Below are 25556 nucleotides of genomic sequence, written 5' to 3'. Positions count from 1 at the left end.
AATAGAGTGGCCAGCATGGAGAAAAGGTCACAGGCCTCCACCCTTAGGAAGTCAAGAACAAAAATCAGGCTTGCTGCCTGGGCAGAGCCCAATGCTTCCGTGCTGTGGGGTAGAGAGTCCTCAATGTCCATTGACGTTGGTGACTCCAGGCCCTAAACCATCAACAGTGCCGAAGATGTAGACTAGGCCACTTTGAACAGCCACGCTGGAGAGTGGGACTGGCTCTGTGCCATGGCCTTCAGGGACTTCCTATGCCTGAAGGCTGTGAGCTGCTGACCAGGGTGCTTGTGTTACCCACCAGCTCTGTGATTATTGGGGAACCAGAACATGGTCACCTGTCAGCCTTGTGCTCTTGGGGAGTCAGGGAGTGACACTCATGGAAAACCATTCCCCTCCCTCAGGCCTCTGCTAGAATCAAAGACAAAGCAAAGAAAAGGCCAGGGAAGACACACCTAAACTGCTTCAGACAAGGGTGATACAATTAAGGAAACACCCCAGCCTCATTTACATTAAAGATGGAACAGAGGGACATCTCATTAGCATACAGAATGGAGAGCAGCTCTTCCAAGGCAGGAACCGCACTGAACTATGGGACACCGAAAGCAGAGAAGCACTGCCTGATGGGAAATCCCTGCTCCAGATGCTAATGAACCTAAGCCTGCTCACACCCAAATTAGTCATTATCAGACCAATTCTAGTAACGACCCTATTGACATCTAAAATACTGAAACTGCCAAGTTGCATTGTGAGCTCGTTCAAGGAACATCACCCATAACCAGGGGTGATCAGTCTCTATTGTCTCTCCTCTTTCTCTTTGAACTATCTCTATAAAACTCCTATCCTTGCCCCAAGAAAACTGTTCTGATACCTGGACTTAAACTGCATCAGTTCCATTGAGACTTCTTCATCTCCTGTCTGATTGTGCTGGGGGCTCTGTCCTGCTTTTCTCCTGCCCTCTGGACCCCCGGCTACCATCATCATCTGGGAACCCCGATCAGTGCAAGCTCCGTGGAGTGGTGAGGTCTCTCTCTCTCTCTCTTTCTCTCTCTCTCTCTCAACTATCTCTCTAAGCATAGCCTCCTGACCCTGCCACCTAACATTTGTAAGCAGCTTCAATTTAGATTTAATATTGTAATTGTTAGATTTAATATTGTAACTGTTTGATATCTATTCACTACTCAGAAATAAATCACTTTCATTGTTAAGCTGGTTGCTTCTCTCTCTTTCTTTCTCTTTTGCTCACTCTTCCTTAAGGGGTGTTGTTTTGGCTTCCCCATTCGCTCTGCAACAACGCTTCTTGTACCCAAGCAAAAGATCCCTGTAGTGCCCAAAATCCTGTGGGGTTTGCTCATCGTGTGGTTTACCAGTGAATGACTGTGGTGTGAAAGTGGGGATAGGGGGTGCTGAACCTGGGGGCTTATGAGGATGGCAGCTTAAAGTGCTGTTTAATCCAGCCCACGGAGTCCAAAGGCACATGAGGGTGCAGTGTGGCATTGCTGTGAAACCCAGCCAGCTGAGTCCAGGGACATATGAGGGGGTCAGCTTGTGAGTGCTGAGTACCCAGTCCTCTCAGACGTGCTCTGACTAGTGTGTGTGAGTGTCTGTGTGTGTTGCTAAGGTGGGAAGAACCCCATCCTGAGGAACCTAGTTCCTGCAGGAGAGCTCCAGTGGGAGGGGGAATTGGCAGCAGGGAGAATTCAGCTCCATATGAGAGCCCAAGTAAGCACCAACAGCACACTGACAGAACTGTTAACCTTCCCCCAGTCCCATAAGGGTAACCCTGATAAATGAGCATACCCCAGAGTATTGGGCAAATCTGGTAACACTTGGTACTGGGTCTGGGCACAGAAAACATAAGTAGTGGTGGGTGGGGGTGAGAGTCATTGGCACAGGCTTGAGTTGCACTGCTTAAATCCTTGGAACTTTGATATGCCTCAAGTACTGGGAGGGAAGAGGAAGCCCCTTTACTTCCCCTGCTACAACACTATTGTTAACAATTAGCTATTGTTAAACAAAACAATTAACTCTTGTCAAACAGACTAAGCTAGGGATGCAAAGCAAGAGCTAAAGTTCCAACAGCAGTCACTGGTGGTAAAAAGGAACTGAAGGGCAGTCAAGTTGGCACGGTCATATATGGGGTGTTACACCAGTGCCACTCTAGGGGGCTCCATAGCCAACCCAATGAGTAGCAGCTAGGGAAAAAGCTTTCCAACAGTTTTGCACTGGCATGCGCACACACCTATTTGGAATACATACGAGCAAGAACTCAAAGCAGAAGACTATATTCTAATCCTATTCTTATATTTAGCCTCTAATCAAAGTGATCTGCCATCTGCTAAGAATAAGTCTGACAAATCCTTCCCAACAAATCAAATATGCATTATTCTCATTTTATTGATGGGAAACTGAGGCACGGAGAAGCAAGAGAACCCAAGATCACAGAGTCTGGATTCTTAGTCTGCTACATTCTTTGGTTCCATGTTCTGGGCCTTAAAGCCTCCTTATTTTCATCTCAACTCCTAGCAGGGTGCACTAGGTCAGAATAGATTCTCTTTAAGAAAAAGACAAAAACCTAAACATGTACTCAGAGTTAGGGGGTATTTTTCCCTCTCACACTTTGACAGTCTTTAGGATAAAAGCCTGATACAGTAGACCCCTTCCTAGTGCCAAACAACCTCTTCCACCACCTCAAAACATCTTCACTGAGACAGTGAATTAGTGAAGGTTTGACAAGAGATTCCCCAGAGCACCCGTGCCCTGGCAGAGCACATGAAATCAATTCCTTAGATTGGTTCATTGTGTAATGGTGATAACTACACCCAGCCACCGAAGAACGCTGAACTAGCATGTTTATCACCATCAGGAAGAGGACAGCCCATTCACTGCAACACTATTTGCAGTTTAGGATTCTATGTATAACAATGATTGTTTTTCTAATCTTCTTTGCCTTTCTAGCCAGACTTACTTTGCTTGGTTAGCATCCTTCTTTGCAGTGTGAAGTGCAATGATCAGCTCTTCCTTCTCTTTCTGAAGGCTACTGACCTCCAACTCCAGGCCCTTGATATTAGTCTAGAAAAGAGAAGGAGCAGAGTGCTTCAAGTTAGAAGTCTTGAAATCCTAAATGACCAGGGACAAGGCTAGATAAGGCCTTGGAGTCATTTCAATAGATTGGACAACTTGACTGAATTATTGGACTGTTGTCAGAGGGATCAGAAAATTGACCCATGCAGTAGCTGTAGGAGCCAGATCAGTCTATACAGCCAGTCAGCCTTTTAGTCTAGCAGTCATGTTATCAATAAGTTCAGGTGGGTTCAAATATGAGTTTCCAGCACTAATGGGAGAGAAGCCAGTTCAATGGAAGTTACAAGACTTGTACCGTGGTTAAGTTCCATGAGTGACAAGTATTGCCACAGCAGAAGTGCAACTCTGAGATGTGAGTGGGAAGACTGGGACTACATCAAACAGCCAGTGGCCAGTGTCTAATCACAAGAATCGAGGCCTGCTTAGTAAAACCATATGGAGACATTTAGGCACAGCAGTTCTGCCACCTGTGGGTACCTCTAGCTATATGGCCACTGCTCCAGAGATAACCAGTATCATAAGACTCCACTCTCTAATGCTACAAATCTCAAGGCAACATGGAATTCTTACTACGAGAACCACCAAGGGAATGCTCATGTTCTGATGAATCCATTCCCCCACTAGCATTAGAAAACACACATATGGGGTAAAAAGGATGACACTGGACATCTTTCCAGGAAGGCCCACGGAAGTGAGTTGTTTACCTGGTATTGGGACTGAATGGGCTCCATCTGGGTGTCATTCTGGGTCATTTTCTTTGCCAAGGCCTCTTTCAGAGCCAGGGCTTTATTTAATTCTATCAGCGCTTTGGACATTTCTGCCTGGCGGAGGGCATGCTGAGTGCTGAAAGCATCTGGGGATCTCTTGCTGTCCTGGATACTTTCTGCTTGCTGAAATACAGACATAATTATTAGTCAGAAGCCAATTCCAAGGAGTTCTTCAGTGCTTGCATTGGCAGTTTGAACACAGAGTTAGCAGAACAGTTGAATACTACTGAAGTAAAAGCAGTATTTATATAAAATGTTTAGAATATTTTTACATTAATTTATTTTCTCTAAAATTTAGTTAATAGGAAAGAATACAATAAAGGAGGATGGATGGAAGTAAGTAACTGTAAGCGCCATACACATGGGATATGGGACTAGGAAGAAGATGCAGTTACTGAGTGAATGAGAATATTTACATGGTCAAAATCTGCACTATATCAGACCCCAACTACTTACAGCATCATATTCCTGCTGAGATGGCGAACTTTGGGCAACAGCTTCCATGGATGCTGCCATATAGGCAGCACTTTCATCCTGCATAAGGCAAACAAAGCACTTTAATGTAGAGCAGAAGCCTGAGAACTGTAGTTATCCACGCAGGGCTCTAGTTACAAAATTTGTACTCTGCAAAAATGAGCTCCAGATATCTGCAGTCACACCTGAGTATGCTAATGGACAGGGCTTGACGAACAGCAATGAAAACTGCTCGCCAGCCCCGTACTGTACATGCGCAAGAGCCACACTGTGCATGTGTACGCCGCAAATGAACGGGGCGCACGGCTGAAATCTACTCACCACGGGCGAGTAAACAGTATAGTTTGTTGAGCCCTGCTCATGGATATAAGACAGATCTCTGCTGATTTGCAGGGCCCTACCGTTAAGGGCTCCTTGCTATCCATTTAGGGCAACAAATGCTTCTCTAGGCTCTCCTTAGACCTTAAAAAACTCCCCTTTCTGGGAAGGCTTCTAGTATCCCATTTCAACAGCTGCAGAGAACACCTCTCCTGAACTGAGTCTCAATTGACTGAGGCCATGTCTCCACTTGTGGGAAGATCGATGAGGTCAATTTAGTGGGTCTAGTGAAGACCAGCTAAATTGAATGCTGAGGGCACCCTTGTTGGCGCCCATATATCTCACGGTCACAAGGAGTAAGAAAAGTCAATGGGGAGAAATGCTCCATCAACCTCTGACTGTGGAGAGAGCGCCAAGCTCAGCTTAAGGTTTGTCGACAACTAGGCTTCTAATGATTGTTAATTGTTCCCATTCTTAGACAATTAAGGCTCTCTGTACCTTGCCAGAGTGGTGTAAGGGAGCCTTTTTGTAAATGACAGTAACTGAATCCTCAGCTAGGAAGGTATGCGTGCTTTCTGGCTTTTTTTCTGCCCCGGAAAGGCACAATGCGATTAGATTACAGCTCAGTATCTACTTTACCTATCCATTAAAAAAATGCAGTACAATGATTAGCAAAACGGCATGACTTTCTTGGGTGAAAGTCACAGCAATGTAAAGCAACATTCTACTTCACTTATATTTTGGTGTTTGGTATTCTGTAATTTAATTGAAAATCCAGAATTATAACTGGAGTTCCGGGTCGTGGTTACCAAATATTTGTAAATGAACTTTCGTGTGTTTATGAAATGCTAACACTTGTAATCTGTGTGACATATTTTGGTAATGTATGTATACTAAATGAAATTTTTTGATTGTATTGCATTGTTTTGTCAAAATACTGTAATGCAGTTTTGCAGAATTTAGGAGCACAGAGTTCTGGAGTAGGTTTTGAGGTTTCAGAGGGAAATCTATATTAAAATAGCTTTCTAAGAGCCATTTAACAGCTTCACACAAGAAACCACTGCCTCACAGCGTCACCATACCCCTGGGTTCTTCTTGGTAGGAAGCTTATTTGATATAAGGATCTTCCCATTCCCATGGTCAATTCTTACCTGCAATTGGACTATCACTTGCTGCAGATCACAAATCACTTCTATGTTCTCTTTGAGCTCCTGGTCCTCCAGAGTCTCTACCAGCTTCTGCAAATCAAGTTTGCACCTGAAAAATTCAGACATGCAACTAAGTCCACAAGTCTTGCTTGGCAATTACATATCTGACTGGCAGTATGTTGGCAATACCCTCAGTCCCCCTTCTTGTATACAAATGGACTTAGAAATATCAAATGCAGAGTTGTATGACACTGCTGCAGCACGGGCAGAATATGAAACTGGATGGGACTTACGCAGCATGCTGCTGGAGTTCCTCTAGTTTCGCATTCATCCTTTCATTTTCTTGTTCTGTCTAAGACAAGACAAATCAATTATAGGACACTTATAGGAAAAGTAAGACTAGTAATGGCAGCTTCATCATTCTGTACTGAATCACAACGCAGGTTATCTTAACAGTGGTTTCTGCACAATCAGGGCAAAGGTTAATTCCCTTTGTATGAAAGTCAGGATAGGTCTACACTACAGGGAAAAGTGGATCTCAGCTATGCAATTTGAGTTTCATTAGTAGTCTAACAAGTCAACATAGCTTAGATCTACTTACCACAGGGTCCATACAGTCAACACCTCTTACTCAATTTGTTCTGGTGGAATACTGGAGGCTATATCTGAGCATTCATAATCGCCGCTTCATTTAAATTTACATTTATAATAAAGTAACTACAACTTTCTGACAAAGTACATTTTCTTTAGTGTCCCTAGGGTTGCCAGGTGTCCAGTATTGGTGCCTTCTACCTGGCAACCCTAGGGCCACCAAAGAAAATGTACTTTGTCAGAATGTTGTTGTTATTTAATTATAGATTATGTTTTAGGTATATTTTATAATAATAGTACAATAATTTGATGTGTAAAATTGTTATTTGGTCATATTAAATAATTTTACATAATTTTTAATTAAATATAAATTTAAGGTACTTTTAAATTTTGTATGATACATAACTTGTTTTGTTGAAATAAAAACAAGTATAAACCATGGTTAGTCAAATAGAACAGGCTTCTGTGAAAATTTCAGATACTTTAAGATTGAGATTTTGTATAAAAATATAATTATTCATGCAATTGCAAAAAATTGACTTTATTGATATAAAATTAATATACATTCTCTGATTTTATTTGGGAATAAACAAACAAAATTAACAAAATAACCCCTTCCTTCCCCCCCCCCCCCAAGCCAGGCACTCCCATTCCCCCGTTCTAACCCAATCTCCCTCCACTCCCCCAGAGCCAGCCCTCCACAACCTAATGCCTCTCCTCTATCCCAGAGCCAGGCACTCCCAGCCCTTCCTCCCAACCTAATGCCTCCCCCAACTTAATACCTGGGTCCTGGAGTCAACATTGCTGCCTGAGGTGCTGGGGAGGTGTGAACACAGTGGCCAGCAGTAAGCGCCCAGTGCAGAGTGCCCGGCCGTGAGCGCGTGCACAGAGCAGCTCAGCCGGCAATGAGCAGTTGCTGCGACACGGAGCGGTCCGGCTGGCTGTGAGCAAGCACTCAGCCATGTGTTCTGAGTGGTCAGCACTTCATTCTTTTATAAAAATGTTCTGTCCGCAAAAAGTTTCCATCGGGCCACATGCGGCCCTCCAAACACCAGTTTGACATGCCTGTAGCCTATCATCATATAGCTTCTGGACATTTACTATACTCCTTTCAAATTCAATTTAAGTCTCCCAGAGTCAGAAATTCCTAACTAGCCTTAGAGCACTGTGACTGGTCAGCTTCCAACAGGTAGGAAACAGCAACGTGTAGCTGAAAGTGCTTCATGTAGAATTTTGAGCCTTACCAGAATGATTCTCTCCAACATCTGGGCTGTCTGACCAGCTGCCTCACTTAGACCTCGGCTCAACTTTTCGTTTTCCTCCATCAAGGACTGGTTCTTCTCCATGAGGGACTGCAGATTCTCTGATGGCTCCATGCTAATTAAAGCAAGAATTTATTATTTTAAAGTCAATGGGGTGTTTACTGTTATAGATTGACAATATCTTGAATGAACTTTATTCAGTCAAGTTAACCCCAGTTCAATAAGGTTTAATACCTGTGGCATACATTGTACTGGAAATTACATACTATGAGACTCTATGGAACTTCTTAGCAGGAAGTAAAAGATTACTGCAATCTATGGAAGGAATGAGGAAATTCAAAGGCATTTCAAAGATATTGTTCCAAAAAAATACATCTCCTTAAGAAGTACTTTGAGGTGAAGGGAATATAATTTCTACCACTCTGGATCCAATTTTTGGGGCCATGCTTTGGATAGAGGCTTCTGTATTTTAATTATAGGTTGAATCTCCCAAATCTGGGACTCTCTGGGTTTGGCAACATATGCGGTCCGGAAGGAAGGACCACGGATGTTGCTGGACAAGAGCTCCCCGAAGGCCAGCTGTAGGTCCTGCAGGTGCTGGAGAGCAGGGGCTGGTCCTCCGATGGGTCCAGCCCTGGTAAGCCCCAGGCCAGGGAGCTCCTGCAGCAGCAGCAGAAAGGAATCCACAGCCCTGGCTGGGAGCCCCAGCAACCGTGGGACTAGCACCTGCCGAGAGGAATCCCTAACCCTGGCTAGGAACCCAGGCAGCAGCTGAGCGAGGAATCTGCCAGGATTCCTGGCTTGGGAGAGGGGCCGATGGCAGCTGGAGGGAAATCTCAGCCCGAGGAGGCTGACCCTGGGAGCCCTAGCAGTTGGGAGGGAAACCCAGGCTTCGGGGCCACCCACATCCCAGAAAGGAATCCTGCACTCCCCTGGTCCAGCAAACTCTGTGGTTTGGGACCACTCAGGGTCTAATCTAGATCTACTTCTGGAAACCGCAGTTCAAAAATTCCTGGATCTATATTAAAAGAGTGGCCTAAACTGGTCATGAGGCTATTTGTTCTCAACTGAAGCATTGATGAACTGGTAAGTACATAGAAGCCTGGGAGGTGGGTGGTGGAAAGGAAGGGCGCTGGAAGACTGTTCTTTCTAGAATCCATATTAGGCCTGGTCTTCATAACACAGGTCAACACAAGGTAGTTTATGTCAACCTAGCCCCACACGTGTCTATACCATCTTCCACCGCTGCAAGCACACTGGTAGGCAGACATAGTAACACCACCTCCCCAAGCAACAGAGTTGCAATCAACGTGCTTAGGTCAACACATGTAAGGATAGACACCATGTTATAGAGGCTGCTGCTAACTGTCCTCCAGCGGCTGTAACACTATGCTCCACACTGCTTTAGTCACCATTGTGAGCTCTACTGCCCAGGAGTCAAGGGGACCGGGGATTTTGAGATCTCCAGAAGAGCCCTGTAAATTTTTGAAATTCGCTTTAACTGCTGGGCTTCGCAATCACACCTAAGAGCTCTCCGCTGTTGAGTGCAACTGACCAGCTGACCCTGTCAGCTACTTGCTTCAGATGTACTCCCAATTTGAGTAGAGTAGACAGGAAATATTGGATATCCAGGGACTGCAGGAAGAAGAGGCTGTGCAGGAACAGCTTTGGACCAACCATAGAAATGTTGACATCTTTGAGAAGATTACTGAGGGGATGCAAGAGAAGAGGCATGACAGGAACCAGCAGCAGTGCTGCATCAGAAGCCAAGGAGCTTTGGAAGGCATACCAGAAGGCCAATGATTAAATATGGTGCCATTCCACAAACATGCTGCTTATATGAAAAGCTGCATGTCATATTGCTAGAGATACTACCACTGCTCCTCACAGCACCACGGATACCTCTGAGTGACCCAAGTCACAGGCCCCTGCTGTGAACAGCGTGGAGATGGTGAATGAAGAGTAGTATGGGGAACAGGCAAACTGGGAAATTCAACTGCACAGCAAGCCAGGACCTGGCTCTGTCCATGTCTGACTCCACCACAGTCCAATAAGGGCAAGACGGATACAGGGGGGAAAAAAAACCTTATTTTCAATTACGTGGATGGCACCCTCAAAAGTATCAGTATCATTCACCACCTTTTCACTAATGTAATCACATCAGAAGCAAAAAGTAGAATTGCTACCTGCTTTTCAGTACTCTCCAGATGTGGATGAATCTCTGTAACATTTCCATATAACCATGTATCATTCTCATACAACTTTGTATTAAGAGAAACTTTGTAAGTTGATTAGTTAGATTAGATCTTGTCTCTTTATGTTATAGGTCTCAGGAATAGTTAAGGTACAGAAAATATTCTTTTGCTTGGAGAAGAATAGATCTCTCCCCTTTCCTTGATTGCCTTGTGGAAATGAAGATGGTGTGAATGGAGAATGAAAGGCGAGCACCTCCAACAGCAGTTGCAAGGGTGGAGAGGGGCTGGAAGCCAGATCCAAGACAATACCTGTGAAGTGAACTCATTGAAAAGACTGGACATACAGATGCCTTAGGAGTCAAGCAGCAAGTGCCTGCCCTTGGAAGAACTCTCTTTGAAGCAGCATTAAGAAAGGAATGGTGATGACTAATGGGCTGCGTGAGAGGGATAAATATGAAGCATCTTGCAGAGGGACCCCGGTTTTCGTCTTGCCCAGCTCCACCCCTCCCCCATCTAACTCACCTGGCCAGTGCAGTTCGGGGGAGCAACCACTGGTAACAACAAGACTGAGTGTGCGAGTGCGCAATGTATCATATGCGCAGAGCTCAACAAATTATGGAAAACCCTACTCGCCAGACAAAAAAGGGACTCGCTACCCTCCCCCCCCAAAAAAGTGGGGTTTTTTTAATGGCATAAATTCCTAATAAGAATAAGAACAGTAATTACTAATACGTTCTTAATAAATATCACCCAAGTTATTAATAAATATCTTATAAACTTCTACCTTTTCCCTCTGCTGCCATGTCTCCTCCCCTTGCTCCATCAGCTCCCCTGGTGCCTGCTGCCCCCCAACTCCTCACCCTCCTCTACTGTCTTGACTCCTGCCCTTCTCGCTGCCCTCAGCCTTCCTGAGACCTGCCCCCCTCCACCAGCCCTTCCCTCCCCCATGTGCCTACTCCTCCAGTAGCCGCACTCTGATCATGCGAGCTACCCCTCCTCATCCCCTCTCCTAACACCTCCCTCTACACACCTGCACTGCCTCTCTCCTGATGCTGGTCCCTCCCCTGCAGGAGTCTGCCCTTCTGCTTCACCCCCAGAATCTCCTGGCACCTGCACCCTCCTGGCACCTTCCCCTTCCTTCACTGCCCCTGTCCCCTTTGCCCTCTTTTTCCCAATACCCACCCCCTCAGCACCCTCTGCCCCCATTCCCCTCACACCCCTGTGCCCTCACACATGCCTTGCTCCATCCCCACTCTCCTCATGCCCACCCCTTCTTTCAAGCCTTCTCCCAGCACCTCCCCCTCTTCCCCCTAGCCCCCAGCGCCCTTACCCTCCCCCCTCCCACTGACACCTCCCCTCCTGCCCTTTTCCTCATTGTCTGCACTTGGCCCCCTGGCATTTGTGTCTCCTGCACCCCTGTCCCTTGGTGCCTTCCCCTTTCTTCTTCTTCTCCTGACCTCCTCTCCTCAGCACAAGCCCCTTCCCCATATTTTTCCCCTCCCCTCAGCCCAGCCCAGCCGCTTCCCCTCCCCCAGGGCCAAGTAAAACATTCCCCCCCTTTTTTTGGTTGTCTTTTACATGTTTGCATTTTGCAATGGTTTTTGTTTGTTTTCATTTTTGTCCCAGCATTTTAGCCCTATAAATAGCAAATAGCATTTTCATTAATTTTTTTCCATAAAGGCAAAGGCGCTTCAAGTGAACTCCCCCTTTCACTCACTGCTGGGTCACAGCAGCCTTTTCCCTGCCCTGTCCAGCCCCTCCCTATGGACAAGCACCCCTCACTCCCAACCCACAGGGGAAACAGGATGCAGGGAACAGTGTGTGTGTGTGTGTGTGTGGGTGGGGGGGGGGGGGGGGGGAGAGAACAGGAGGCACAGAGACGCAGGGATCAGGGGGAGTAGTGTGCGGTGGAGGCACAGGGAATGGGACGCAGGGAATGGGAGGGGCAGAGGCATGGGGTCCAGGGGCAGTGCAGGGAACAGGCAGCACAGAGCTGGGGGGGGGGGGGGGGGAGCAGGGTACAGGGTGCAAGGGCGGTGCAGAGCCAGAGGGAGAGCAGGGGATCCGGGGTGCAGGGGCAGCATGGGGAATAGGTGGCAGGAGCCAGATGGGGCGCAGCGAGCCAGGCCGTCAGCAGGGAGCGGTCTCTCGCTGGCGAGGGGCTGGGGCCGTGGCAGGACTGGAGCCAGCGGAGCAGGCCCTGGCTGTGCCGCACACCGCAGCCAACTGCCGGAGACACGCAGTCAGAGCCAAGCTGCTGCGGCCCTTTAAAATCGGCGGGGCCATGTCACGCCAGTGTCCCGGCCTCTGCCGGCGCTCCGCCTCCTCGTGCCGCAGCTGCACATAGGCAGCCCAGCGCTGAGATTCGCCGCAGTTCCCCGGCAGCGCTCTGCTCCTCTGCCGGCTGGCAGATTGGATGGGGCCACGCCGCCCGTAGTGTAGGCTTCGGGCAGCCCATTACAACGGCCCACCGGGCCAGTCCGCCCCTGCACTCGCCAGCTGGCAAAATCTACTCGCCATGGGCGAGCGGGTGAGTGTATTTGTCGAGCCCTGCATATGCATATGATAAAGTACTGATTGATCTATATATGTTCAATAAATGCGGTGTGTTGCCTTATCGCCATGAAAAAGATCCCAGGTGCTTCTTTTCAGCACAACACAGACATATGCAGTGGCATGCAGAACATAACTTCAGTACACAGGCATGAGGGCCTGGGCTACTTCAGGACACAAGTTGCAACTGTGTCCTCTGTCTTTGTTAGCTCACTCCTGAGGGTAAAACCACAGCCATCTGTGGAAAAGGAGAGTCCCAGACTACAGCGGTTCAATCTGAATAAGGTCCTCTATGCAGCCTCTCAACATTCCAAAATGTTACCATTATTGACCAAGTTCTGCCCCTGCATCCTCTACTACAGCTAGACTGTTGCATTGTTATACAAAGGGCACTGCTGCAGATGAAAGTGAAACACTGATACAATTAGACTTAGTGAGCATGACATGGGAGTGAGAAAGAGGACTGGACAGGTAGTTGGATAGCAAATAAGTTCCTACCTTAGCACCACGTGCAGTCTAGAGCCTCAGTACAACAGGAGATCTAGTCTCAGTTGGGGTGGGGGCAGGCAGGGAAGAACAATTAAGGCTTCTAGTTACATTAAGAGCATTAGTCTATAGTTCTTACTTGATAGACACTGGGAGTGTCCCTCCATGGGCTTGCAACAACAAGACCTGCAGCTGTTGTACCTAGAAGGAAACAAACAATTACCCATCTTTGAATCTACCTTCTCTATAGTATATATTGATCTCTAAAAAGAGAGCTGGAGTTGCAGGACTTAACAAATGACTAAGAGGGAGCTCTTCCCTCGATCACACTCAACAAATGCTCCAGTGTTACTTGAACAATGATGTTGCCTTTCACATGATAGACTTACGAGCACATTTTCTTTGAGGGGCTCCTGGCACTCTTGTAGGGACAATAGGAGCAGCATTATCCTTTATATCTTAGCTAAAACTATACTTTGATAACTAGATCTGCCTACAATTGATTGCATATGGACCCTTGTGTGTCTCCCATCCTGAACTTGGGCACATAGCTGTGTAGTGTTAGCTAGATGCCATATTTCACTCCAGAGATGGTTATACTTTGTGGGAGTGACATTTCTTAAGGTATGAAATATAAACTGTGGTTGATACCAACAGTTGGCCATGATTGAATCATGAGTTTTGAGGCCCCCTTGAAAGTGGAGAAATGTTCAATCTACAGCAAACTTATAGTGGAGAATCTCAAGCAATATGCACACAGACAAAATCATTTAAGGACTTTCCTTATAATGTGTCCTATAGCTAAGCGAGCTCAGTGTCTATTTCTTTTTCTTGAATTTGTTGCAATGATGAGTCTCCCACTTTTGCGATGCACAAAATCCCAGTCTCCAGCTAAAGGAAGGAAGTGTCCAGTACCTGCTGCTTTAGATGATTTAGCTCAGCAGCTTGAGGATCAATGTTGATAATCGGTTTGTTTTTTATTTTTCTCGCCCTATCAGCATAGCGCAAAGTGTTTAAGGTTTCTTCTAGGTTGGAATCTGCAGGGCTCACACAGGCAATCATGAGAGTGTGGCTGTTGCCACCCAAGGAATCTGAACAGAAACAGAATGGGACACAGCATTATTGCTTTGAGACTGTGAAAATGGTGATGTGGGTTAATGATGGAAAACCCACAGCGTAAGAATGCACCATGCCCATAAAACACAATAGCCAATACAGACAGGAGATTTTGACTGATGCATTATTCATGTAATACCCAATAGTTGATTGCTCCCATTACAAGAAACACTGGTAAGAAAGCCAGCTTTCCAGTTAGAAAGCTCTACTGAAATCTGTCATCCCAGGATCTACTTTTCTTTTCACCCCACAAAGTCAAAAGACATTTTTCACATCTGCTATTTTGCCTCCCATTTTTACTTCAAATAATGACGGTTTGACATCATATACACCTGACTGGATTCTCATCACATTAAGCAGTTACACAATTCCCTATATCAATGTTTCAGATGCTCTTACTTCTGCTGGCTTCTGCTGCCTTGGGAGCTGAAATTTCATGGATACCCTGATGTCTGGCTGTCAGATCAGACATCATTTTCCTTCCATTTGATGATCTGACCAAACAGAAGGACCTCAGCACTGAGCTGTCTAGCAGAGCTTATTATTTTTACACCAAAAGTAGTGTGGAAGCCATTTCATATTTAGCTAGAAGCCATTTCGTATAACAGAAGCCATTTAAGTTTCTTGCTTCTGCACGTACGCTAGAGATTGAACTCTCCTTCACTGATGTGAAAGAGGCCAGAAGGATGAGCTATTGGAATGCATTAATTGAACTACTTTGAGTTGGAGCTCTCACTCCTCTCCCTGATAACTTATCAGCAAGAAGAAACAGGTTTCTCCTTTACGTTTAATTGATGATTTCTTTAATGAAATGCCCTGACGTCAGACTTGTTTGGCTAAGGGTATAAAATATTAGGATTGATTGTATTGAGCAGCCTTATTGGGCCCGGTCCTGCTGGGGTCACATTTGGCTCACTTTGTGCCTTATTGATCAATAAAGTTTTTTATTAGCCGCCTAAACACAGAGAAGTCTTTTGCTTCGACAGTAGGTATTATCCAGTTTTACGCCATAAGTCTGCTTTGCTCCAACCAGCTCACTCAGCTAGGTTTTTTACTAAAAAGATTATGGTAGTCCATGTTTTGAAAGATATAAAATATCATAAAAATGGTTTATGCAATAAATTACAGCACTGTGAAAAGGAAGACTGAAAAACTAAAACTTTAAAATATTGAGCTATTTCCCTTTATATTCACAGACTAAAGATTTTGTATCAGTAATGGAGGGTGTGTATTTAATCACAAAAGCAAGCATTATAAAACTCCAAAAATATTCAGAGGTAAGATCAACTTAAGAAATCCAAAAGCACATAAGGGCTGTGTCCAGACTCAGGGGTTTTTTTCGAAAAAAGTAGCCTTTTTTCGAAAAAACCTCACCTGCGTCCAGACTCAAGCCGCGTTCTTTCGAAATTAAATTGAAAGAAAGCGGCTTCTCTTTCGATGGCGGTAAACCTCATTTCACGAGGAAGAACGCCTTCTTTTGAAAGTTCCTCTTTCGAAAGAAGGCGTTCTTCAATGTAAATAGGGCTTCTTCAAAAGAGAGCATCCAGACTCACTGGATGCTTTCTTTTGAAAAAGCAAGCCGCTTTTTCGAAAGTTCCGCGTGCAGTCTAGACGCTCCCTTTCGAAAGAGGCTCTTTCGAAAGTATCTTTCGAAAGCGCCTCTTTCGAAAGAGGCTTGCAGTCTAGACACAGCCAAGATGTAAACGTACTGTTAAAGGACACAGCTTCTTAGCTGTGCCCTTTAATGACATGGTACAGTAACAAGTCAGTTATGATTCATTGATACTAGTGATTGGGCCTCCAGATTAGATTAAATGTACAGGTTGGACCTCTCGTCCAGTACCCTCCAGATCTCACTGGTCCCAAACGAGGGAATTTGCTGGACCACAAGAGGTCCCCTGTTACTGGCTCCCCAGACCACCTTCCATCCCCGCTGTCAGCCCCAGCAGACCAGGCCGCCCCAGCAACAGCCCAGCTATCAGGTCTGCCACCTCCCTGGTATTGGGGCTGCCACTGCCCCTGCTGCACTAACAGGGCTCCGGTATTGTCCCAGATCTACCAGGCTCCAAGCCACCAGCCCTCTTGTCACTGGGGTTCCCAACCAGGACACCCATGTCCAGGAATACCCATGGTCCAGCAGATGTTGCCAGATGAGTAAGTCCTGGTTTTGGGAGGTCCATCCTGTATTTTAAAAAGGCAGTTCAGAGTTGTCCAAATTTTGCCTTTAACTTTCTCCTGCATGACACTGTAGAGTTGTCTATTTGCCTACCCAGAGCAATTGTATTCAAAGATAAGGCAACAAAAACAAAGGGCTCAAGGATCAAAGTACAAATAATACATTCATGTCTGGTCAGTAGAAGTGTAACACTTGGCCTGAGGGTTACACAGCTCTTGACATATTTTATTACATATTTATTTAACTATAAAACAGAACTATCTTGGGCATGGCTCTTACCTTGCAGCAGCCGTGTTAACTTGGAATCTCTGTAGGGAACAAAGCCACCTTTTTTATTTTCGTCACCAAGAGCACTGATTACATTTCCCAGGCATAGGAGGCCTCTGTTAATGTTGATTCCTGCACACAAACAAACTCCAACGTAAGATAAACCAAACAGAAGCTTACTTATTACTGTCTGTGTCCTACACTTGCCAACAAAGGCCACAAAATGTAAAGTTGAGAGGTTTAGTCCTCACAGAAAAGCTCCAAAAATTTCAAAGAAGGAAATCCCTGAACCATATGCCTCCCCCCCTCTACTGTCTTACATAAAAGGTTTAATGAAGAAAGATGTGATCATGGATACAGCACAGATGTGCTACATGGAGCCTTATGCGAGACACAGCAAACAGAGTGGCTGAGGAACTCTTCTTTAAAGACTTGCTCTTTGCTCCAAATGAAAATACAGACCAATCAGTGAAAGAACAGGTTCAAGAACATTTAAATAAAATGTGATGTATTCAAGTCAGCAGGGTCTAAGAATGAATTTTATTAGGGAACTAGCTGACATTCTGTAAACCACTGACAATTACCTTTTGACATTCTTGGAGGACGGGTAAGGTCCTAGAGAAATGAAGATCAAATATAGTGCCTATCTTGAAAAGAGATGTTCTAGGGAATTATAGACCAGTCAACCTAAACTTGATACAAGCAATACATTTGGAAGCATCTACATGGTAACAAGAAATAGCTAGTATAGATTTATCAAGAATGAATTATGCCAAATCAACTTAATTTCCCTCTTTGACAGAATAACTGGCCTAGGGGATTGATTGTGAGGGGGATTGAATGCATGACAGAAGCAGCAGGAATGATGTTTATTTTAGAAATGCTTTAACGGTTCCATAAGACACTCTCATAAGCAAACTGGGGGATTATAGTCTAGATGAAATTACTGTAAAACGGGTGCACAATTGGTTGGAAGACCATAGCAAATCACTGATAGTCAAAGTTATCACAGTGGATACCACTGTCTAGAGTCCTGCATCTGTTTCTGTTCAGTATTTTCATTAATGGTTTGAGTAAAAGAGGGGAGATTATGCTTATTAAATTTGGAAATAGGTTGGTAAGGATACAAGCACTGAAAATAACCATGACAAATTGCAGAATTGGCCTTTATTGAATTTCAGACAAGTGCAAACTACTACACTTAGAATAGAGGCAGCAACCTGGTGTGGGAGGAGGGGACAGCAGCACCAGCTCTGGTTGAGAAGACAACCATTAAGTCTTATCGGTTAATCATCTGGTCAACTACTCGTTCACATCCCTATGCCTTAACCATACTTGGCTAGTTAAACACAGGCATCTAGTCACTGACAACACACCTTGTGTAGTTCTGGACCCATCTCTGACAGCAATTTTAGCAGCTTCAGATGAAGAAACCCTAGTGTATAAGCTATGGAATAATTTTCTCCCATAGAAAGTTTACTCAGTTCCCTCTAAAGGGTTCAGTTAACCAGTGGGGACTACAGCAATTCCCCACCTGCCACTTCACACCTATGAAGCCCAGAATCCAGGGAAACCTGGAGGATCCACTTTGCAGAAGAGCTCAGTGACCACAACAGCGTCAAGGCACAGGGTAAGAGGGCGAAAGTGTTTCCTCCTATCTGAGTCAGCATACTACTGTCAATTTCCCCTCTGACCCTATGGTGGACTATCCCATCACTGTTAAGAGCCCAGGATGGGCCTGGAGAAAGAGGGCCACTCACTGGCTCTGGTCACTAAGCCACACTGCCCTTAGGCAGACTGCAGAAACTGATTTAGGCCATTAGGTTGTGGTATCCTGCATGTGAAGATGAGACAACCAGGAGTATAAACATCCAAGCTTAAAGGTTTCTCTCTCCAGTTTATTTTTTAGCTTTTACGAATGTAACTTATTCAAGTTACATGCTTAACCCTTTTTGGAATCCTGCTATGCTGATGGCCTCATCAATATCTTGTGCATAAACTACATTTTCTGCATTGTGTGAAAAAGCTATGCATCTGTTTTGAATTGGCTGCCTTTAGATCTCATGGAATATCTATTAAAAGAGAACAGTCCCAGAATGGGGCTCATACACATGGATGTGCATACTTGGGAGGCACATATAAAGGGGACAACAGAAGCCCCAGCATGTGGGCTTGGGCTTCTTCCCTTGCCACTCCAAGTCCCTCACTGGGAGGCAGCAAAGGCTCTGGCTGTTAGCCCTAGGGTGGCAGAAGCAATGTAGAAGGCTGACAGTGGGGTGCCAAGTCTGCTCTGAGAAGGGATATTGCCAAATATCACCTTTCCTATTGCCACCCTTACTTCTCTGCTGCTGCCGGCCCATGGTTTCTTGAGAGCTGGGTACCTGAGCAGCAGCAGCTTTCCACTCTGCTTCAGAGCTGGAAGGTGGTATCTTTACTGGGGGGGGGAAGGGGGGGGCGGGGAGAGGAGGGGGACAGGGACAGAGACAGAGACAGAAAGGATGCATAAATGACTACGGACACAAAGAAGGATGAGCCTGATCAAATAAGTTTGAGAACCACCGCTCTTATGGATAAATGCGCCCCCCCCTTTTTAAAATAAAAGTAACGCTGGGAAGTGAGGGAGTGAGAAAAGAACAGAAAAAATATATAGTGCTCTTTGTTTTTGCTGGATTCCTTAGAGCTCCACAATGGGTGATCAATGCTCCACTGAAGGTATAAATCTTTGAGAGATTTTTCTCCTAGAGGAAAAAAATGCATGTGAGCCAATTAACTGGATAACATTGAATTTGATGGATAAAAAAAATCTCCCATGATCCAAGTAGTTTTTCACTTCTCAAAGTCCGGAGAACAAAGCCTGATATTCTGGACATAAAAACCTAACAAAGCTTTACTAGACACCGTTCAAGCTCTCCTTATACTTCAAAACCCAACAAAACAAGTGTTTTTCCCATTTATGTCACCTTTAAAAAGTCAGGATTTCAGAGTGGTGTGCTATATTTTGTTCTTTCCAGGAGCGTCAGACGTGAAGAGCACAAGCTTTAGCTACTGATGCTGTTTGACATTATTGTGCTTACTTACCTTCCTTTAGTCGGTCTCCCTCAGCCTTGGTTTTTTTTTGCCTTTCGGAGCCAGCAAGATCTACAAGGTGTAACTTGCAGCGAAAGCTGTTATTCCTACGGCAGACAGAAAAGTTACACTCCTGATCTAGCATGCAGTTAGAATGAGAGTGGCAAGCAAAGCGGAGGGGATTTCACATCATTGATGATCCAATGGGTTTAAAAGGGCATTTTGCATCAAGTGCAGCGACTGGCTTTTGAAATTAAGATAATCTAGTGACTATCTTCAATGGAAGCAACTTTTTCTACAGGGTCAAGCAGTACTGGTAAAGAGAGTACCTGTTGACAGGCAGCTAGGAAGTCAAAGACTGATAAGAAACAGGGCTGAATCAGAATTATTACCAGACCTGCCTTGTCCATAAGATTTTTCAGGGCACCCACCACACCCTTTGGGGGTTCTTGCAGTAGCTGCTTCAATAGTCCTGTGAATGGGGCCCAGAAGAGCCTGGGAGGGAGTGAGGGGGCTGATGTGGGTTGGCAGCAGCAGGAGTTGCTCTCCCTCCCTTAGCTCTGTTGCACTGTGGTAGCAGAAAGCAGAGTGCCCTGGCCCCAAAGTGCTTTGCTTTCTGCAGGTGCAGTGAAGTGGAGCACAGCAGGTTGGATAGAGAAGAGCAAGCTTCAAGGTTACTCTGGCTCCCCCTGCTGCAGTCCTGAGTGCTGGGGGAGACCTGCAACCCCTGCAGCTGTGCAGCAACAGGCCCCCTACTAATCCCCGGCTCACATTGCTTGGTTGTGGGGTCTTCACACAAGGGGGTCGAGTGGAGCAGAAATGAGGTTGCCCTGGGCCAGTAATTGGGGAAGATGGGAGGAAATTACTCCAGACCCTGTGTCCCCTAAAGATGGTCCTGATGGTTACTTAAGGAGTTCTTGCTTTCTTACTTGTCACTTTTCTTTCTTTGTTCAACTGAAATAGTGAAGATTGCATGGGACCGCGAGGACTGAGAGTTCATAGCTGTAGAAGCCACAGTTCTGGAATTGTTTCCCTGCTCCAGACAGAGGACAGTATCTTGAGCACAGGCCACATCCCGTTCTGTTAAGCCTATAATCTGTGTTAAGAATGAAGAATCTGGTTTCATTTTCTTCCTCTACCTCCCAACATTCAGCCATTAGTTTACTACGTCACAGAAGTGTACTTTGGGTCCTAGACCAAGTCCCTGCTTCTATGCCACTGTGACCTCAATTGGCAAAGTCAAAGAAAAATATACATTTGCAGACTGCTGTAATCTAACCGAGTTTATTTAAAATATTAATGCTCACTAAGGCATCTAAATTTGTACCAATTAACAGCTGTATTAATCTAAGTAAGGCTAAGATTTTATCACCATTTTTACTAAAAGTCAGTGACAAAATGGGGTTCTGCAGGTCCCCATGTTGCCTGAAGCAGGGCAGCTTCATAGGGGCTAGGAACTCAGAGGGTGATTGCCTGCAGTCTGCAATGGCTGGGAGCTCCAAAGGGTGCCAGAAACAGGTAGGGACCCACAGCTCCCAGTCCCCACACGAGACAAGGAACCCTGCAACTCCCAATCATCCGGCTGTCTCATGACCGCCTCGAACTCTGTGACTAAATCGTACTTATACATTCCTCCAAGGTTTTTGGATGTATGGTACCCAACAACCCACCCACCATTTTGAAATGGAATGTCATGTTGCAATAGGATTGTTAAGTCCTGGAGACAAAGGATCATTTAACCTTAGAGCAAATGTAGGATAAGACAGCAGCACAAGCTTTCTCTACGCCAGTGGTCTCCAACCTTTTTACACCTAAGATCACTTTTTAAATCTCAGAACAGGCGAAGATCTACCGCTCCACCCCTTCCTTGAAGCCCTGCCCTCTCTATTCTCCTCCTGTCCATCACTTGCTATCCCCAGCCCTTACTTACACACTCTGATAAACGGTTTATTTTTAAATTATGCGATATATAAAATTAAAATCACATGTTTATAGTTATGAAATAAATGGTCTGTTTTTTATTCATGCTATTTAAATCTAAAATGAAGCATTTATAATTATACATTTTGTGGGGACAGAGTTCTGCGGCTGGGGGCAGGGGAGAGTGAACAGGGTTCTGCAGCAGGGGACAGAGTGCCAGTGGGGAGCGGGCATGGGAATAGGGACAGAGTTCTGTAGCTGGCGACAGGAGAGTGGGGACAGGGTCGGGGAGCGGGGACAGCGTTCTGTAGCTGGGGACTGGGGAGTAGGGACAGAGTCGAGGAGTGGGGATAGAGTTCTGTGACTGGGGAGCGAGGGCTGGGGATTGGGGTGCCAGTGGAGGCAGAGTCCCCTGCATCTGCCTCCTCCCAGGATTCCCCACCCCAGAGGGAAACCAGCACGTGCCTGCCCCAGGGCTGACCCTCCCCCCACACGCGCGCCTGCCCAGGGGGCTGACCCCCTCCCCTCAGCGCAGGGAAGCCCCGTGCGTGCCAGGAAACCGCGCGCGCACCTCCCCCGGGGCGGACTCACCCCTTCTGTGCGGTGCAGAGAGCCGATGCTCCCTCCCACAGTACACCTGGCAGAGCAGCTAGCGCAGACTAAGCTGCGGGACTTCTGTCCATTCCCGGGAAGCCGACACGACCTCCATTTTCACTTGAGGTAGAAGTAGTTGGGCTTCTCGGGGGTGGGAGGGAAATGGGGGCGGGGCGGACAGGACGCCTCACGATCGACCAGTTGATCGCGATCAACCTGTTGGTGACTACGGCTCTACGCTGTACCCCAAGCCCATCTATGGGCATCAGGCCTGCTCTGGGGGACTCAGAGGTCAGTTTTATACCTATAGCCAATGCCTGCCATGGCCATTTTGCTGTAGTTTTTCTCCTTTTGAGTTTGGGAGTAGGCATGCAGCAAGGAAGTTGGACTACAGGAACTGTAGTGAAGTATTAGCTGCTTAACTCAAACCCTGATTTTATTTCATCAGTTCACTGAAAGCTTTAACTAGCTGTTATCTGAAATCTAGAGCCTACTGAAATCACCCCAGAGCAGGTTTGAGACTCACCAGATTTTTTTTTTTAAATGTAAGAGTTGGAAATCAGCATGCTTGTGTGTCAACTTCTAGAGTGAAGTGTGCAAACAGCAAGATTATGAACAGTTAAAATTGGGCAAGTCTGGGTTTGATTGAAACATTTGATTCTGACCTCTCCTCATTTCCCCACCCCTCACATGCCCAATTCTCAGGGACCCGCACACCTTTATGCCTTCCTTGGGGTCCTCTCGTATGCTGATTTGAGAAGATCGTTCTCTAGATGGAGACAGCAGGTCTAGAATATCCTCATTGTATATCTGAAAGTATTTAAATAGAAGCTCAGAACCATAGCCATGCAGACGTGGGGATGCAGCATGAAGAACAGAGTTAGGCTGAACCTGGCTAACTTTGTAAGACATTGCACATGTCTTATTTGCTAAGACATGCAGACTTAACTTACAATTCCAATTCACAGAACTGAGGCTGTTATTACGGTCTATATCTGCCTATATCCCTGATAGTCTCCTCAGTTATAGAAGTTCCTTAAGCCTTTGCACCCCACTTCCCAAAAGAAGAAAATGTGATCCTGGAGATGCTATTCACTCATCTGGGGCAGATCACAGTAGAGAAAGAAGTGCAATAGTCCAATCCCCATTACAGACTGTGGCAGAAAATGATAGGAGCTGTGTCCCAGGCAGCATGCATACAAAGTTAGACTTAGTAGCTAGATCTGCACACTGATGAGGAAAGGGTGCAGTCCCATCTGGCTTTCATTCATGGAAAGTTATAGGTCCCTTTCTAAAGTCCTTTAAGTTTCCCTTTATACCAGTTCTCCTGGTTCAGCTGCCACAACCCATCTCACTTGAGAGTTACAAAAAAAAAAAAAAAAAAAAAAAGCTAGAGTGTTTAAACAACCTCAAGAAAGAAGCTTTGTGATGGGGGAGGGGGGGGGGGAGAGAAGAGAGAAGGAGCTTAGTGGAATCTGATTGCAGTCCCACCTACCCCTCCAACATGACATGTGAGCTGAATCCTGGGTGTCTAAAAAGTCTAACCTATTTAAGCTGCAAGTTACAAAATTTGCTTTTAATTTAACATTTTGAAACTGTAAATAGTTTTTACCTCCAAATAAGAGACTTTCAAGGTGAATTCCCATTCCAGCCTCTGTTCCTTTTCCTGAAAGAGCAGTTTGATAACACGAGGAATGACCCCAACAATAGGTTCATGCTCTTGATCAGCAGTGTAAGTCCCTCCCATAGAATATGTTTTTCCAGAGCCTGTCTGTCCATATGCCAAGACAGTAGCATTATACCCTGAAGAAACAAAGAATGCTTGGAATCAGGAGGAGTTCATCTAAGAAGAGACCTTTGTCAGATTGGAGTATCTTAAGTATGCTTCTGTGTCCAATGTCCCCAGATTCTAGCTTCTCCAATTCAGTAAAATACTGACACTCACTCTCAAATTACACAGCAATAATGCATAATTCATAGTCTGCTGAATTAAGAACAAAATACTGAACACAACCAACTGCTTTCTCTGGCCTATGAAGTACGAATGGAGATTTAAACTTAATTCTATTGCTCAAAATAGAGAGGCCAGAAACAATTTAACTATTCTGTAAATCTCTCTCTAACCAACATCTTAGATAAGCAATCTCAGCATAACATTTAAGTGACAATGTGCAGATCAAGCAATCATATGGTTTTTAGCATTGACTTCAAACACCAAAACTGTCAGTCCATTTTTGCTTTCTTTGAAGCTCAGTGAGACTGCACGAGTCATCTTGGTGGCCCAGTGGAATGCCATGCTACCAGTAAATAGGCAGGATTTGGCACTCACTACTGCAACCCCAGATTGATTTCTAATCAGAGAAGCATTCTAAATACATGGAAAGGTATGTGTGTGTGCAGGGGGGGCAAAAGGGGGGAGAGAGAAGAAGTCACAGTGGATAACCAAGTAATCTTACCTGGATACTTTTGTTGTTTCACTTAACTTTGAGATGCCACCCTGAACCCAGCTCATAGAGGTGACAGCATCTTTAAAGAGAATTTCACTTTGTTACTACGAACAAGTTAACAGGCTCTCACCTTTGAAGATGCCCCGTATCAGAGGGGCAACAGAGGTTTTGAAGACTTCCTCCTGCTCAGCAGATGGGTCAAACACAAAATCATATGTGAAGGATTTGTCATTGCCTACAATCACCTATGGGAAAGAGGAGAAAACAAGCAGCGACATACATTGCAGTTAATGGGTATTATTTACTTGATACTAACTAAATTCAGCTAATTTACAATGGTACACATCTACTGAAACACTGACATCAATGGAATGATTCTGGTGTAAGCGAAAGATTTTGACCCTTCATACCCAAGGCATTTACTAACCTGGGGCTCGTCAGGCACAAAGGATAGACACATCTGGCATCCCTCACTAATCTCTTTGGGGACCAAAGGGCGACAGCGGAGTGCCACACGCACAGGAATCACTTTCTCATCCTCTTTCACCATTTCAGATTACAATAGCTTTCCTAAAAAAATCAAAGACATAAAATTAGGTGTGTCTCACTGTAAGTATTATCAGTTAAATTTCCTTTATCCATCTGGGTAAGTGCTCTGAGCATTAAGACACATTCAGCTTCACACAGACTGCACTGCCTTCCCCTCAAATGTCACAAATTGAAAGGGTCTATGATTCCATTATATCACATTCACCGCACAAAGAAACTTTATGCTTATAAGCAAGGCTTGACAAATCAGTGAATCTACTCGCCCATGGCGAGATTTCAGCCAGTCGCCCCGTTCACCGGCAGCACGTGCAATGCGGGTCTTGTGCATGTGCAGTGTGGGGCTGGCAAGTAGATTTCAGCACGGTTTGTCAAGCCTGCTTATAAATGAGAAGCCCTAAGCCAGTGGTTCTCAAACTTTTTTGACCTTTGGCCCACCCTGCTCAACGCAAATCTTTCTGTGGACTACCAGCCAACCACACATGATGGCAAAATGGGTGTAAAACGGGGTGGGGCACAGCATCCAAGGTATGAAGTAGGGTGCAGGAG

At 45.5% G+C, this 25556-nt stretch overlaps 1 protein-coding gene across 1 annotated transcript in view; it reads right to left on the bottom strand.

The window, feature by feature from the left end:
* KIF4A (kinesin family member 4A) overlaps window positions 1-25556 on the bottom strand; it is a 53895-nt gene that overhangs the window by 26421 nt on the left and 1918 nt on the right. The window contains exons 3-17 of the mRNA XM_014568820.4: window positions 24889-25031; window positions 24592-24706; window positions 23627-23817; window positions 22732-22824; window positions 20430-20596; window positions 19513-19607; window positions 16447-16566; window positions 13791-13966; window positions 13015-13076; window positions 7624-7756; window positions 6082-6140; window positions 5792-5897; window positions 4305-4382; window positions 3786-3971; window positions 2966-3069 (exon numbers count right to left, since the gene is read on the bottom strand). Coding sequence (XP_014424306.2) covers window positions 2966-3069; window positions 3786-3971; window positions 4305-4382; window positions 5792-5897; window positions 6082-6140; window positions 7624-7756; window positions 13015-13076; window positions 13791-13966; window positions 16447-16566; window positions 19513-19607; window positions 20430-20596; window positions 22732-22824; window positions 23627-23817; window positions 24592-24706; window positions 24889-25011 — 1808 coding nt within the window. The 5' untranslated portion in view covers window positions 25012-25031. The remainder of the gene's footprint in view (window positions 1-2965; window positions 3070-3785; window positions 3972-4304; window positions 4383-5791; window positions 5898-6081; window positions 6141-7623; window positions 7757-13014; window positions 13077-13790; window positions 13967-16446; window positions 16567-19512; window positions 19608-20429; window positions 20597-22731; window positions 22825-23626; window positions 23818-24591; window positions 24707-24888; window positions 25032-25556) is intronic.

This window comes from Pelodiscus sinensis, chromosome 13 (assembly GCF_052426305.1).
Source record: "Pelodiscus sinensis isolate ZL-2025 chromosome 13, ASM5242630v1, whole genome shotgun sequence".
NCBI lineage: Eukaryota > Metazoa > Chordata > Testudines > Trionychidae > Pelodiscus > Pelodiscus sinensis.
This window is presented reverse-complemented; position numbering and strand designations above follow the sequence as displayed.